The 16,790-nt window shown below is 46.8% G+C and overlaps 1 protein-coding gene across 2 annotated transcripts in view; it reads right to left on the reverse strand.

Annotated features, from left to right (window-relative positions):
* Positions 1-16,790, reverse strand: part of Akap8l (A-kinase anchoring protein 8 like) — a 39,412-nt gene that overhangs the window by 7,143 nt on the left and 15,479 nt on the right. Inside the window, exons 3-13 of one of the 2 annotated variants that reach the window (XM_036170549.1) lie at positions 13,820-13,852; positions 13,529-13,586; positions 13,346-13,426; positions 11,223-11,676; positions 11,045-11,141; positions 10,899-10,969; positions 10,557-10,620; positions 9,589-9,697; positions 8,030-8,171; positions 7,836-7,941; positions 7,514-7,644 (exon numbers count right to left, since the gene is read on the reverse strand). In XM_036170549.1, the coding sequence (XP_036026442.1) occupies positions 7,514-7,644; positions 7,836-7,941; positions 8,030-8,171; positions 9,589-9,697; positions 10,557-10,620; positions 10,899-10,969; positions 11,045-11,141; positions 11,223-11,676; positions 13,346-13,426; positions 13,529-13,586; positions 13,820-13,852 (1,346 nt within the window). Of the gene's footprint in view, positions 1-7,513; positions 7,645-7,835; positions 7,942-8,029; positions 8,172-9,588; positions 9,698-10,556; positions 10,621-10,898; positions 10,970-11,044; positions 11,142-11,222; positions 11,677-13,345; positions 13,587-13,819; positions 13,853-16,790 lie in introns of both variants that reach the window. The other variant, XM_036170548.1, reaches the window with a different exon arrangement.

The raw sequence follows: 16,790 nt of genomic DNA on the forward strand, positions 1-16,790 counted from the left end.
ATCTTTCGGTAGCAGTAACATGCCCATGGTTTGCTCCCTCAGAGGATAACATCAAATTCTCACTATAGGGATGAAAGAGACCTCACTAAAGAATTTGGCTTGTCCTGAGAATGTAGCTTAGTAGCAGAGAGCTTGTCTAGAATGTACAAGGCCAGGATTCTAACTCTAACACCCACAGAAAGGAAAAAAACAAAACAAAACAGAATTTGGCTAGTCATTAAACACACAGGTAAGCAAAGATGAACAAGACGCTACATATCAGTGCTCAGAGAGGTCAGTCACAATTTGGTTTCTAAGACATCTAGATTATGAGATATCCAAGGGAAACTGATCCAAGTTTAAAACAACAAACAAAAACCCCTAAACAACAGCAAACAGGAAGCAATCCATGACAGTAACTAGATGTCAGTTTCATCATATTGCCTTTTTTTGTTTTTGTTGTTTTGAGACAGGTTTCTTTGCATAGCTCTGGCTGTCCTGGAACTCACTTAGTAGACCAGGTTGACTTTGAACTCAGAGACTGGCCTGTCTCTGCCTCTTAAGTGCTGGGATTAAAGTCCTGTGTGGGACACCACTAACGCCGCTGCCCCCGCCAGCCGCCAGCAGAAGTCCCTCTTCTTACAGTGATTTGATACAACTGTTCTTTCTCCTTATGTAACTGGACGATAACCTGAGTACTCATTCACCAAAACAGGTGCTCCCACAGCCTAGCAGTTTCATCATACTTCAAAGTGGCAATTAAAAGCACAGTTTAAACTGGATGTGGTGGCACACGCCTTTAATCCCAGCACTTAATCCAAGTACTCAGGAGGCAGAGGCAGACAGATCTCTGAGTTGAGACCAGCCTGGGCTACAGAGCGAGTTCCAGGATAGCCAGGGCTACCCAGAGAAACCCTGTCTCGAAAAAAAATAAAACAACAAGAACAGAGGGGAAAAAAGCTTGAAAGCAACAAGAGAAAAATAAATCCTCACTTACAAGCTGATATTTCACCCAGCAAGCAGGAGGAACCTGAAGGCAGTAAGAACACAATAGAAATGCTTTAAGAAGATAAACTGTCAACTTGGCTCTGGCTGGCCTGGAACTCACTATGTAGACCAAGCTGACCTTGAACTCAAGAGATCTACCTGCCTCTGCCTCCTGAGTACTTGGATTAAGGGACTATGCCACCATACCAGGTATAAGTCATACTTTGAAAAACAACATTGAAAGGAAAGAAAGATTAAAAACAAACAGCTCCCCCCCCCCCCCGACAAATACTCATTAATTAGAAGACAACACTGTAAAACTAACACTCTGCCCACTGTACCAAGAAGTAACAGAAAACAATATTGTAAAATAATAGGACTTCCCAAATTCATCTAAAAGTCAACATAATTCTATTAGAATACCAACAAGGTTTTTCAGAGAAAATGACAAATTAATCCTAAAACCAAATAGCATACAATAACCAAATCAATCTTGAAAACAGTGTCGAATTTAAATTTAATCATGAAGTTATGGTACCAGCTAACATAAAGACAGAACAAGTTCTAGCATGTAGGTAGAGACACAAAGAATACTTCTAGTTCGAGACTAGCCCAAGTCAGAGTAAGAATTCTTCTCAACAACAACAAATAAACAAGCCCCCCCCCAAAAAAAAAAAAAACAAAAAAACAAAAAACCAACAACAATGGGATAGAATTTAGAGTCCAGAAACAAACCCATACAGTTATGGTCATGGGGCAAAATCATTTACGGGGTAAGAGAACTGTCTTCAAGTGCACTGGGATAACTGTATATTCACATGCAAAAGAATGAGATTAAGGCCTGACCTTATATGATAAAACAATTAAATGGTGGATTAAGGCCTAGTGTAAACAGTGAAACAAAAAAACTCAGGGTTAAACACAATGGCTCACACCTGGAATATTAGCACTCAAGAGGCAGAGGCAAGAAGACTGCCATGAGTTCAAAGCTAATCTTTCGACACAGCAAGTTCAAGGCCAGCCAGAGACAGATACGTAGTGAGACTCCATCTCAAAATGGGGTGGGAATTGGAGGTGTAGATCCTACATGACCTTAGTTTAGTGCATTTTCAGACAATAACACCCCAAGCATAAACAATAAAAGGAGAAACAGATAACAGTGGATTTTATCAAAATTAAACTTTTGGCTGGCTGTGAAAATGCATGCCTGTAATCCAAGTACTCAGGTGGCTGGAGCAGGAAGGTTTTCAGTTCTAGGCCATTTAGAGGCAGCCAAGCAAATTCCAGGCCAGCCTGACCTACACTGTAAGATCATGCCTCAAAATAAAACAGCTGAGGATGTCACTCAGTGGTAAAATGCTTGCCTATATGTACAAAGCTGTAGGTTTGTTCAATTCCAGCATGGCAAAACAGATAAACAAGCAAGCAAACCAACAAACAAAAGCCATTTGTGAGGGGCCAGAGAGATGGCTTGAGGGTTAAGGGTGAATTGGTTTTTCAGAGGACCTGAGTGTGTTCCTAGTATTCACATTTAGGTGGTTCATAACCACCTACAATTCTAGCTCCAGGAGATCTGATGTTCTCTTCTGGGTTCTGCAGACACCTGCACTCACATGTGTATATGCACGAGCATGCGCGCACACACACACATTTAAAAATGACAGTTAATAATTTAAAACAACAATAAATATTAACAAATCCTTTTGTCAAGTAAAAAACATATTAAGAAGGTTAAAAAAAAAAAAAAATAGCCAGGCCTGGTAGTGCATGCCTTTAATCCTAGCACTTGGGAGAAAGAGGCAGATGGGTCTCTCTAAGGCCAGCCTAGTTTACAGGACAGCCAGAGCTATATAGTGATACCCTGTCTGGAAAAAATAAAGTGGAAAAACCCACAAAATGGGAAAAGTATTTGCAAATCCTATCATATAAGAGATGTGTATCTCAAATACACCAAGAATTATAAGACTGGGGATATAGCTTAGTTAGTAGAGTGCTAGCTTAGCATGAACAAGGCCCTAAATTCAATCTTCAGCAATGCAAATAAAAAACATCTGAAAGCAACACAAAACCCTAATAACTGAAAAGGGCACAACTTTTAAATGATCCAGGAATCTGAATAGGCTTTTACCCAAGAATAGCACTTTTTACTCACTAGGATGGCTAGACCAAGTGTTAGGTAGTAAACATGGGATTGAAAAGGCAGGGGATACATGGCTATAGTTCCAGACAGGAGGAGTAGGAGTTCATTTACCTAGAGAGGTAAGTCTGGGCTATGGAGATCTGTCTCAAACTAACAATACTGGAGAGAATATAGAGAAGCTTGAACACTCCCATGATGCCTGTGAGTATATAAAATGGTGCAGCAACTTTGGAAAACAATTTCATAGCTGCTTAAAGCAATTAAGAGTTACATTTTAATGCAGACATTCTATTCCTAGGTAAATAGCCAAGAGAAATAAAAAACATGTCCATACATTAACCTGTAAACAAATGTTCCCAAGAATATTATTATTCACTATAGCTAAAAGGTGGAAACAACCCAAATGCCTAACAACAATTGGTTCTCAACCTGTGGGTCATGGCCTCTTGGGGGATACTGAATGACTCTTTCACAGAGGTCACATATCAAATATTTACTTTATGAGTCATAACAATTGCAAAATTATATTATAATTCATAACAATAGCAAAACTGTTATGAAGTAGCAACTAAATTAATATTATGGTTGGGGGGTCACCACAACAAGTGAACTGTATTAAAGGGTTACAGCATTAGGAAGGTTGAGAACCACTGCCTAAGATGAGTGGATTTAAAAAAACAAAACAAAACAAAAAACCCAGTATATTTAAACAATGAATATATTAATTCATACAAAGAATGAAGTTGATACATGCTACAATGTGGAGATCCCTGAAAATGCCATGCTCACAGAGAAAGAAGCAATCACTGACCATGCATTATATAAATATCTATAAGCAATGTTAGAAATAGGCAAATACACAGGAAACTGGAAACCCCCTAGGACCAGAGCTAGATGAAACCTTAGGGGTGGGTGACAGCTAACATATTCTATAGTCAACTGTGGTGTGGTTGCAGAACTCTGTGGTTTGTGGGATCAACTCAAAACCACTGAATTCTAATTTTAAAAAAGTGTGTCTATATAGGATGTGTAGTGTGTGTACACGTGTGTACTAGTTAGTGTATGTGTACTTGTGTGTAGGAGCTAGAGATGTTGGCTGTCTGTCTTTATCACTCTCCACCAATTTTTCTGATTCAGGATCCCTCACTGAACCTGAGGCTCATCAGTTTATCTAGATTGGCTGATCAAAGTGCTTTAGGAATCTACCTGTCTCTGTGTCCCTGGGACCTGAAATGACTATAAGAAGCCAAGACTGGCTGTTTCCATGGTGTTATGTAATGTGACTAGCTGTCTCAAACTCCTGCCACCATGGCTTCCCCACCACGATGGACTGTCCCTTTGGACTGTGAGACAAAATAAACTCTACCTTCTGTGTAAGTGGTCACAGCAATGAGAAAAGTAACTAGTTACCTAGGTAGTTCCTAAATCCAGTGACAAGTGTCCTTCTAAGAGCTACATAGAATAGCCAGGCGGTGGTGCCGTAAGCCTTTAATCCCAGAACCTGGGAGGCATATGCAGGAGGGTCTCTGTGAGTTCGAGGCCAGCCTGGTCTATAGAGTGAGTTCCAGGACAGCCAAGGCTACACAGAGAAACCCTGTCTAGAAAAACAAAACCAAACCAAACCAAACAAAGCTACACAGGAGAATCATCCAGAAAAGAAAGCTTTGTAAATGCCCAGAAGACATGCCCACCAGTCAAGTAAGCCAAGGAACATCTACAGTCAGTGATGGGAACACAGGTCTGCATCCTTGCACACCAGGCTCTTTATCAACTGAGCTCCCTCCTACCCTTGCCTTCCCAGTCTCCCTCCCTCCCTCCCTCCCTCCCTCCCTCCCTCCCTTCCTCCCTCCCTCCCTCCTTCTTTTTCTTCCTGACATTGTCTAATGTAGTTCAGGCTGAATTAAACTTGCAATCCTTCTCAGTTTCTCCAGTGCTAGGATTACAGGTGTGTACCATCAACCCAGATTAAACTGTACTACCCCCCGCCCCACACACACACACAGGGTTTCTCTATGTAATAGCCCTAGCTGTCCTGGAACTCACTCAGATCTGCTTGCCTCTGCCTCCCAAGTGCTGGGATTAAAGGCATGTGCCACCAGCTTGCCACAATCTGTACATTGTAAAATAGACAGATTATGATGCTGTTGTTGTTGTTATATATAGATGCACCTCAACTACAACTTAGTAATCAGTTACCAAAATATTAGTATATAGAGGTTTTTCTAGTCCTTCTCTAGTCTGAAACATACTTCTCTTTCTTAAATAGAGCTTTATTCTGTAGCCCAGGCTGGCCTGGAGCTAACAACAACCCCTCTGTCTGGGCCTCCCATATGCTAGGATTACAGGTGTGAACCCACCATCATTATCTGGCTAGTCTGAAAGTTTCTTTCTTTCTTTCTTTCTTTTTTTTTTTTTAAGATTTATTTATTTATTATGTATACAGAAGAGAACATCAGATCTCATTACAGATGGTTGTGAGCCACCATGTGGTTGCTGGGAATTGAACTCAGGACCTCTGGAAGAGCAGTCAGTGCTCTTAACCTCTGAGCCATCTCTCCAGCCCTGAAACTTTCAAACATGTAGCATTTAAACTGCATTAAAATTGCGTCACCTGTAATTTCATCAAAGGCAAAATCTCTATGTCAATTCTGACTTTATATTTTCTTAGCTATTGCTATTTTTTCCTACATTTTATCAATGTCATGCATTCTCCATCTTCTATAACCTCCCCTCCCTAATGGGAATTAAGACCTGTTCAACAGGAGGGAAACTATGCCTGGTACTAGAAACCTAGCCAACTACCAAGGCTAGTTAAGTTATGGATCTTGAAGGAGAACCTACAACCACTACTTTACTCTTACAGCATAATCTTGAACTACATTCTAAATCCTTGTCCTTGTCCTCACTGCTTAAGTGCAGTCTCTACTCCCGATCAAGGAAACTTTGCTTTGTAAAAGTCAGGGACCATTACAGAAAACTACAACCAATCAAAATGCAGATTGTGGAGCCCAGTCCCAGTGTATACATTTACAACATAACTTCTGTGTCTAAGGCTCAGGAATCGTTGAGGAAGAGGGGGTGAAAAGACTGTAAGAGCCAAAGGAACAGGGAATTGGCTGAGATTGTATCTTCTAGAAATACATCCATGAAGTCTCATAACATGGCTGCCTAAACATTGTTTGAAAAGGACAGGATGAAACCAATAGATAATGCTAATGTGAAATGGAAAACTCAAGAGGCCTCACCCTAGACCAAGAACTACAGGCAACTAAAACATGCTGAGAGTGGGAGAACTAGTCTTCCCTAGGGAAGAGTGCAGTACTTGGTTATCCAATTTTAGATCAGCTCTGAAGACATAGACATACAAACAACATTAAGCAGACTGAGAAGGTTGCATTTATCTACTTAGGAATACACACACACACACACACACACACACACACACACACACGTTCTCATATGTAACAACAATTAAGGAAAAAGAGGCCATGAATTTGAAAAACAGCAAAGTAGGGGAGGCATATGGAAGATTTGTAGGGAGGAAAAAAAGGAGAAAATGATGTAATTATAAGCTCAAAACAAAACACCACTAAAACAAACACCATATACTTTGGCCTCAGAAAGACCTGGGAACATATAAATCTGAGTGGTAGGTAGGGGGGCATTATTTAAAAAAGAAAAGAAAAAGGCCTGGGGACACACTGGAAAAGGAAGCACAATGTACCAATTTTCTTACTAAGTGTGCTTCTTTCCCTGCATCCATATCATATACTTCTGTCCACAACTGTAACAGCACCACCATCTACTCAGTCCCTAGGAATGGGAATCATCCCAGGCTCCTGGTTCCCTCCCACAGGCCAATGTCTTGTTCCTGTATTTTGCCAGCATTTCTCTTCTTCATTCTTATCCACATAGCCCCAGACCAGCTCCCTAATCCTTCATGGCAGATGTCTCTAGTTCATCACTAACTGGTACTTTTACTCGACTATTTGAACACTGCCAATGACAGAAGCAACCCCCTGAAGTTAATTCCCTTTTCTCCTTTAGCCACATTAGTATTCTTCATTGGCCTCTGTTTTCTTAAACTAATTTAGCTGTTGATCCTTGTGCATATGAAGGACCCATATGCCTGGTCTACAGATCGAGTTCCAGCACAGGCTCCAAAGCTACACAGAGAAACCCTGTCTCAAACAAACAAACAAACAAACAAACAAACAAAAACAAAAAAACCCAAACCAAACCAAACCAACCAAACAAAAAAGGACAAAGGTTCAGTTTAATATCACACCTGTCAAACAGTTTACTTGTATCTCCTTGGCCTTCCTTCTTGCCCCTGCCTCCCTCACAGTCCCTCATGGGTAAGCAGAGGCTACAACCCCAGAAGAGGACACCTGGGTCCCAACTCACCCTGCGGTTCCGGTTGTGATCCATAGTCTTGAGATGCTTTTGGATGATTCCAAACTGCATGGGGATGAAGAGGTCACAGGCTGCACAATGGGCTGCCTCCACCTTCTTTACAAAATGTTCCATAGCAATTTCTGTAGAAGAAAGCAGTCATCATGGTCTCAAGTGCCAAAGACATCAGACTAGCTTAACTTTCCTGCCACTTCTACAGGAGCCTGAGACTCAATGAACAGAGGAAAATCAAGTCACTGCACTGAGAAGCAGAGGAGGGCAGGCTAGGGGCCTACCTGGTGGCAGCCATCCTGGTGGGATGGAACCTCCTCACCTTGGGTCAGATCTTGGTCTCTGTAGATTTGTTGGATCAGACCATCAAGGTCCTCCACAGTTTTTCGGAGCTCCTCTGTCTTCTTGGTCTTGTTGGTGACATATTCCTATCAGAGACACAGATGTTTGTGTCATCTGCCTAGGGGTGCCAGAGACTGGAGATATCAGCAGCAGATGCGTTACTCAGAAGCTTACCTGAAGGAAGTCAGCAGTCTGCTTGGGAAGCTTGGTGCCTACATATTTGAAGTGTTCCTTGTGGAACTTGCTATCAAGGTGGCTACCCATCTCATCCTCATAGAAGGTCCGGTATTTGCAGAGAGAACACACAAACTGGATCCTGCCACAGGAGGGAAAGAAGCAGATGAGGCTGCAAGGGTCCCAGGAAATGTCACTGCCACTTCACCCAACCCAGCTGCAGGCCTTGAAACAGGCCTCGATTTGAAGTGCAGTCCCAGCAGAGGGGTAGGCTGGGACTGATAGGGCCAGGAGCAGGCTGCAGTTACAGCAACGTAGGGGTTAGGGGAAGAACTCTTCCTTCCCATAGGCAGGAGGCCGGGACCCGAGGCAGCTGCTGCTGCAACAGGCCAAGAGTCGCTGGAAGGTTGTCGGAGGGCCTCTCTACCAAGGCTGGGCAGGAGCTTGTACATTTGGCCCAGATGGGGATCAGAAGGAAGGATGCCCTGGCGAGAGCCAGGAGGCTCTGAGGTGCAGAGTGGAGTACGCAGTCCCGAGGCAGTGCCTGAAAAGGTGCTGCATCTTCCTTCTGGGGTCGGGGGGACTCAAAGGCCCAGCCCATCCTCTGCTCAGAATGCCTGGGGGTGGTGTCAGGAGGGATGGGAGGCAGCAGGCCTGGGCACCTGCTGCCTCATCTTCCTCTTCCAAGAAGAGACCAGTCTGAGCTGGAAGGAGGGTGCCCGCCTAGCCTGCCAGAGGGCAGCCTGGAATCACTGGGCGAGGTGCTCTGTCTGGGCCTCGTGTCCACAGCAGAAGCCTGGGGTCTAGGGCCTGGGCTGGAACAGGCCGCCGTGGCAAGGGGCGGAGGAGGCCAGCCGCCACCGAGGCCTCGGGGCGGGTCCCTACCTCTGCCGGACGTCCTTATCTGGGCCACGGGGTCAGCTTTGTCTGAAGAGCCCAGGGGCCGGGCGCCGGCGAGGCTGAGTGGAAGGTCCAGCAAGAGCAAGAGTCTGAGGCGGAGGAGGCAAGCGCCAGTGCGGGAGCCCTGAGGGCAGACAGACCCGACCAAGGGGCGTGAAGGGCTCAGCCACAGACAGGCCCGGCCTGAGAGGGCCGGTGGGCAGGGCCAACAGCAGACCCAGAGGCTGCCCTAGCCCACTGGTGCGGTCATCTCTCCTGGGCACGGCGGCGGCCTCTTGGCAGCTAGCTGGGGTGGCACAGGCGCCTTGGACCTTCAGTCTCTGATGAGCTGGCCCCCTCCCTCAGGGGCATCGGCCCCCTGCGCACCTCAGGGCTTGTGTGCTGAGTGACCTAGCGCTGGAACTTCTGGGTAATGGTGCTGAGCAGTGCCAGGTCTCAGGCCATAGATGGCAGCGGTCGCCAGGTGGCCACAGAGGGGCAGGGGACGAGTCAGGACTTGGGAGCTGGGCCTGGCGGGAAGCAGGGTCCATGCACAGCAGAGCAGGTGGCGGCTCCCAAGGGAGGCCAGAGGGCGGCGAGATGGCAGAGCTATGGCCCTGCTCTCCTGGTGGCAGCCCCAGAGCGAGGCAGTGTCAGGGGGACAGAGGGAAGACAGTTACCTTTCCACCATACGGTCTCGCTGTCGCTTTTTCTGCTTGTCTTGGCTTTTCTTGCTTGCCTGCAATTTGCGCTTGGCCTGGCTGCTCTCATCCTGGGCGGTCAGGGCCCCTGTGGTAACAGAAAGGCAGAATTACGAGCATGATTCTAACAGATTAGACCCTGTGGCCTGTGGCTGAATCACCCGCTGTCCACTCCAGAGGGTCCATCTGAGAGCAGCTGTATACATAAAGCCTCAGGCCATGAGCAGGGCTGGGTGCCCTGGGCTGAGCAGGAAGTAGATTTGGCTTAGGCACCAGGAGAGGGGGTACACCCCTCTATTTTCCGGAACACGCTCACTCTCTGCAGAGTGGGTGCAGAGAAGCTAGAAGGCAAAGACAGGCTGTCTTGGTGGGAACACAGGCGTGTTCAGAGGGACTGGGTGGCGGGATGCAGGGAGGCCGATCACATGGCCCTGCCCACCCCCCACCGGGCACCGCGGCAACAGTGGGCTGAGGCTGGATTTACTGTTAGGTACCTGCTGGCGCTCATCACTCAGGTGGGGGGACACGGACTCCCAACAAGGGCTGGAGAGGCGCTAAGGGAGAGGACACGCAAACCAGAGCCGTAAAAACTGCACCAAGGGTCCCAGCTCGGACACCAGCCACTGAGGACTTGGAACTGTGTGTTACTGAGGGACCAAGGGGAGGGGGTGTGCCTGGGGCTCCCCACATTTTTGCTTGCTGCCCCCACCTGAAGGCAAAACCAAAGAGCTAGGCTGGGGTCCACACCATCCATAACCTCCGCTTAGGAAAAACAGGCAGACTGGGAGGGCACAAATAAGAAGAGCCGTTCCTACACATACCCAGTCCCATAAGGAAGGTCCCCAGCCAGCCGTATTTCTGCCACAACCCTGCCCTCAGCTGGATCCCTCCCACTACAAGCACCTGGAAGAGCCTCCCCAGTACCTAGGCAACGCTGGAAAACTCACCTTTTTCTGAATCTTCTTTGCCTTCTTCTCTCCCATCCTCTTTTCCCTCCTCGTCCTCTCCTTCCTAACACACAATTTTAAAATTCCACTTTTAAAGTAGCAGTTACTTATACTGGCTTTAAAGGATTAAGGGTCAGGACCAGGGGCATCATCCCCTTCCCACCATCTGCTGCACAGAGGCCTGCATATTCCCATCCCTCTCAAGGAAACACATTGCTAGTGTGCTAGCCACTCACCACCCATGCATACACGTGACACCACATTGCCTGTGACCCCGTAGCAAAGCCTCCTAGGCCCCACCTGCAGAAAGCAAGAGCCTGGGGCCCGCCCAGGGTTACTTACTGCTCGGGAGCCTTTCTCCATAGCCTCGGCACTTTCAGCACCCTCTGCAGCTTCCCCCTCAGTGCCTTCATCTGCAAAGGGAGACTAGTCCGTCTCAGGCCAGGAGCCCCGGGGCACGGAGCAGGACCCCAGGCTGCCCAACTTACCATTGTCCGAGTCACTGTTGTCTGAGCAGTCTGTTCTGGTAGCTTTGCTGTCTGGCTCATCAGGACTGCCACCCAGCTTTCTCTTCTTCTTTTTCGTCTGGGTCGGAAAGAATGAGCCAAGTTAGAGGTGGTAGCCATACCCCAGCAAAGGTCAGGAGAGGTATGCCAGCTTACTCACCCGGAAGTCAGCTGTGGTCCAGGTCTTCCAGGTCCGCCTCATCTGCTTCATGCCATTGCCAAATCCAAAGCCAAATCGGGAGCCACCAGAGAAGGCACCCCCACCACGCATGCCCTGGAACATGCCATACTCGGGGATGATGTTCTGGGAGAAGAGGGAGGGCAGCCGGGAGGCACCAGGCATGCACTGGCCCCGGGCCCCCATGGGGTCTTCCCACATGCGCCCATAGCCCGAGGCCATTGGCCGTCCACTCCGGGCATCCCGGGCCCAGCCCTGAGCCCTTGGACCAAATGTATCTCCTCCACGCATTCGAAACTGGTCACGGTAGGCATCATATTGGCCCTCATAGGCCATTTCCATCTCAGGGTCAAGCTCGCCATAGTCATAGCCAGACCTGTAGAGGTCTCGTTCACTCAAGATGGCCCTTGAGTCACAGGCCTCATAGGAATCATATCTGTGGAGACACATGGCAAACATCAGGGAAAGGCCCTTGGAGTTCCTCAACTCCAACTGGCCTAGCCTATTGCTCTTGCCCTGTCCTGCTCAGTCACTCCCCAGTCTTAGCCCAACAGAAAATTCTATAACAAAAGCCACAGAGTAGAAGGTCAGAGGCAGCAAGAGCTCCTCATGGGGAACTTGAACATAGCCATGCACCTGTTTGGGGACCCTAAAGAGTGACAGATAGAAGGATAGCTCTTCTCCGACTCAGGGGCAAGGCTGCTTCCACAGCTTTTCAAGAGTCTTTAATCTATGGTAATTACAATGACCAAAGCTATTCCTTATGAGCAGAGCCAAGCACAATGAATGCTTTTTCAATACCTATGAGAACACAGGGCTAGCTAGTTTCATCTTCGATGGTTGGGGGTACCCTTAAATCCTATAAAGCTCTTACTACCCAGAACAAGTGATACGAAATGTGGAACATTTCTTAGGAGATATTATGAGCTTACCAAGGGGTCAGACAAGGCTGGGTTTGTAGTTCAGCTGTAGAGCACTTGCCCAGCTTCAAGGCTGGGGGTTCTAGCTCTAGCACTGAAAACAGGCAAACAAAAAACTCAACACAGCACTTACTAAGGAGGCTGGACCACTTGCTTAGGACAGAGATGGTTTACCCTGAGCCCATGCTTAGGCTCACTTCCCACACACCTCACAGGTACAGGGCCCTCTCTGCACTTTCTTCTCCAAGCCTCACTGGGAAGCATCAACACTTGCAGAAGATAAGGCACCTGACATTTATCCCAGGCACCACTTCCAAGGCATCATGGTATAGCAAGCTGCCCTGCAGCAGTGTGGACCATGTAAGCCAAGTCTCTTGCTCTTCCCCAGAAGCCCCAGGGCTTTATTTGGTCCTCCCAGGACCAGACCGGCCCCCTCCCTCCTCATTGCCTGGTCTCCCTCATCTATCATTCGAAGCTATCCAGTGTCCCTTCATCCTATGCTAGAAATATATGTACCCTTCTTACTATGGCGCAAACACTCCTGAACCAAACTGGAACCAATGCAGCCAATGAGCACACACATGGGGGATCCTCTGCAATGGGACAGATCTGAGGGTGAGGCGCAGTCCTACCATTTATTTACACTCAGGCGAAGGCTGTGACCTGCTTGCTCTTCAGTAGCCCTATCTACAAAACCAGGACAAAAGTTTGCCCCAGGGATGCTTTCAACAAGTACACACTTACAAGACACCAGCAAGTGGCCATTAAGTACTCTTATCTGCCTAACCTCTTGGGTGGAGATGACTAGGCTCCCAGAAGTTAGCCCCAAAGGCTTGGCTTATCTCATCCTTCTCAGCAAACCCAATTTGCCCTGCCCTGGCACTATGCAAGATTTAAAATTTAGACTGAACATCTAACTGTCATGATACTCTCCTCCTGAGGCGCCATTCTGTGGGTTTGGTAAAGACAACTGGGGCCTGCTTGTTCCCTTGCACACAGGGGAGTTGGCCATGGGGGCTGGCAGGGAAGACAAGGGAAGTGCAATAGAACTGAGTAGGGCAGAGCATCTGGGAAGCACAGAGCAAGGAGAGAAAAAGCAGACATCAAAGAGTGTTCAGGAAAGATTCCAGCAGACAGGAGTGTTAACCCTCAAGAACCTTAACCCCTAGCAGCACCCCAACTCACCTTTCTCCACCTGTGCCGTACACAGCTCCCTGTATCATGTCTGTCTCCAAGTGCGGCATCATATCTAAGCGCTGGTTAAGTCTGGATAAAACGGAATCGGCACTGGCGCTAGCCGAGGCACTAGGGTTTGCATTTGTGTCAGAGCTAGCCATTTCCCAAGAGTGTGAAGTGGCCATACCATACCCATAGTTGGTGGCGTTATCCTGGCCATAGCCATAGCCATAGCCATAGTTCTCGTAGCCTGGAGACAGGGAGACAGAGGGTAGAGATAGCCAGGGTGGGAAGAAGGAAGAAGGAGGCAGACACCAAAGGGGCTTTGGTCAGAACAAGCTAGGGAAACCCTTAGCCACTTGAGGCTGGGTAGGCCTTCTCATTGTGCTGGAGACACCCACCCAAACCCTGCTTGACCACATGGGAAGTGAAGACAATATAAATGGTACCGTCCAAAGCAGAGGAGTATGGCCAGATACTTGCCTCTATTTGCCCCAGAGTTCCAAGTTCCATATCCTACAGAAAGCAAAAAGGGCAATTATTCCTATAGTAGCTTCTACTACAATATGAACTTAAGCTTAATACAATTGAACTCCAAAGTAGAGTTGCTCTCAGTACTCAGCTTTCCAAGGTGATGAACAATACATACAGACAGACATACCTGGCCACTCCCTGCCCTGATACTTAGCTCTGCGGATGTAGTAGTTAAGGAGCCTCCTGTTTCTAACACTCTTAGGTAATAACTTGGCTTCTACACTCCTTCCCTACAGACTTAGAAGATGACCTTCCCACTTGTGGATAAGCACTAACTGGAGGAAGCAAAGAGCTCACAGTGCCTCAGAAAATGTAGGCTACATTGTCTGCCTAGCATGTGCAAGGCCCTGAGAAGCCTTGTATACACAGCTAATTATGAGGTCTAGGAATAAAACTCAGAGTTTTATCCTGTATGACAAAATAACAAATGACTGAATGACTGACTGGTGACTGACTTACTGAACAAACATTATAAACTACTATACAAAAAGTACATATTCGCCAGGCGGTGGTGGCACACACCTGTAATCCCAGCACTCGGGAGGCAGAGGCAGGAGGATCTCTGTGAGTTCGAGGCTAGCCTGGTCTACAAAGCGAGTTCCAGAACAACCTCCAAAGCTACAGAGAAACCTGTCTCAAAAAACCAAAAAACAAAAAAAGTACATATTCACAATGAAATCATCATCCTGCTGTGGAACTCTGGTCTCGCCATTGCTGTCTTAAAGTCAGATCAGGTGTCACTGCCCTCATGGTATCCTGTAAGATTGAGTCTACCTTAATTCACTTATGAAAGTGGTGAATAGCACACAAAGCTCCCTCCCTGCCCAAGGACATATGAACAGTTAATGATTGCTCTGATGAAAACGCTTCTGTGATGTAGATGCCTGCAAGTTGTACGTGTTCCTAGAAATAACCCCTCACCCATCTCCTGTAAGCAACCCCAGTTAAACTCAGGCTCACCAAGCTAAATTGGACTGGATTTTCTTTCTTAGGTCAACTATTGGTGCCATACCTAAGGTATAGACATTTGTTCCCAGTACCCCAGGAAAAGCCATGCAACACACCCTATCACCCAACTGGAGCAGAGAAACAAATGGCCCAGGAACCCTAAACATCTGCCTTAACAGGGAGGGCCAAGAAGTCCTTGAAAGGCGCCATCATCTCCAGGTGCACAGTTCATCAGGGAAGGACAATAAGCAGCTCCCAGAACCAAGCACAGTGATGTACATCTGTACTTCTGCTACTTCAGAGGCAGAAGGACCTGTGCAAGTTCAAAAAGTTTAGGCTACAGAGTAAGTCCCAGGCCATCCTAGGCTAAAGAGTGAGACCCTGCTTAAAAAAATCCCAGGGGAGGGTTGGGGATTTAGCTCAGTGGTAGAGAGTGGTAGAGCGCTTGCCTAGCAAGTATAAGGCCCTGGGTTTGGTCCTCAGCTCTGGTTAAAAACAAAACAAAAACAAACAAACAAAAAAATCCCAGGGGGCAGAGGCAAGCAGAACTCTGTGAGTTCAAGGCCATCATGGTCTACACAGGAAATTCCAGGTTATGAGATTCTGTTTTGGATGTTTTAAGACTGTCTCAAGAGACGGAGCAGTGCAGAGACGTGGTCGTAATAAAGACCAGAAACTGAGCTATTACACGCTGAGGAGTTAGTGAAAACAAGGAGATTAAGAACCTGGAACAGGGACACCTTTAACCCCAGCGCCCGGGGAAGGAGCCATCTCCGTGACACGTGACCAGAACGGATCCGAACACTCTGTCTGAGGCTAACCCAGGGCCCAGCTGCCGATCCTGCGAAACCCAACAACTTGGAAGTGTTGGTGAGATTACCCTACTAAACAATCTGCTCAGCTAAGATACATTCAGGAGAGGATTCAGAAGCCTACAGTCTGCAGTCTGAGGAAACAAGATCAGCTGAGGAATTGACAAAGGAGCAAAATGTGGCCTGAGAACACAAAAGAAGGCACCCACCAGCCACTGAACAAGTTCACCAGAATCATAAGCCTACACTACACCAAGTGGGAACAGGTAAGCCTCCATCTCCACACCAGCAGATCAGGTCTCTAGGCCCTACCCACTGGAGTCCCAGGGACCAGACAAAAAACAAAAAAACGACTCCTACGAACCTAACTCCTAACGAACCTAACAACCACTGAAACCATAAGCACACCCTGCACCAATTGGGAACAACTGCTCCCTGAGACAGAACCCACTAACACCGATTGGACTAAGAAGCTCCCAAAGAAACAGAGCCCAACAGCACTGATTTAACCAAGAACTCCCAGTGAACCAATACTAACAATTAGAACAAGAGAGATACCTTCAGACACAGACACCACCTACACTAAGCAAAAGAGTTGAGCAGACGCCAGCGCAAAAATACAGGTCAACAACATAAAGGCTTACATAACAACATCAGAACCTAGCGATTCTGCATGTGTAAGACCTGAACATACCAAGGCAGAAGAAACAGAAGAAATCAATCCTAAAAATGACTTTAAGAAGATGATAGAGGCCCTTAAAGAGGAAATGAAAAACTCCATTAAAGAGGAAATAAAAAATTCGCTTAAAGAAATGGAAGAAAAAACAAACAAAAAATTGGAAGAAATAAAAGAAAACCAAGAAAAAGTAATTAAACAGATGAAGGAAACAATCTAGGATTTGAAAACTGAAATCAAGACAATAAAGAAAACACAAACTGGGGGAATGCTGGAAATAGAAATCCTGACTAATCGAACAGGAACTACAGAAGCAAGCATAACTAACCAAATGCAAGAGATGGAACAGAAAATCTCTGACACTGAAGACACAAGAGAGAAAATAGATTAGTCAGTCAAAGAAAACACTAAAGACAAAAAAGTTGTATCACAAAAATGTCCAAGAAATTTGGGAGACCATGAAAAGACCAAATCTAAGAATAAT

Source organism: Onychomys torridus, chromosome 21 (genome assembly GCF_903995425.1).
Source record: "Onychomys torridus chromosome 21, mOncTor1.1, whole genome shotgun sequence".
Classification (NCBI taxonomy): domain Eukaryota; kingdom Metazoa; phylum Chordata; class Mammalia; order Rodentia; family Cricetidae; genus Onychomys; species Onychomys torridus.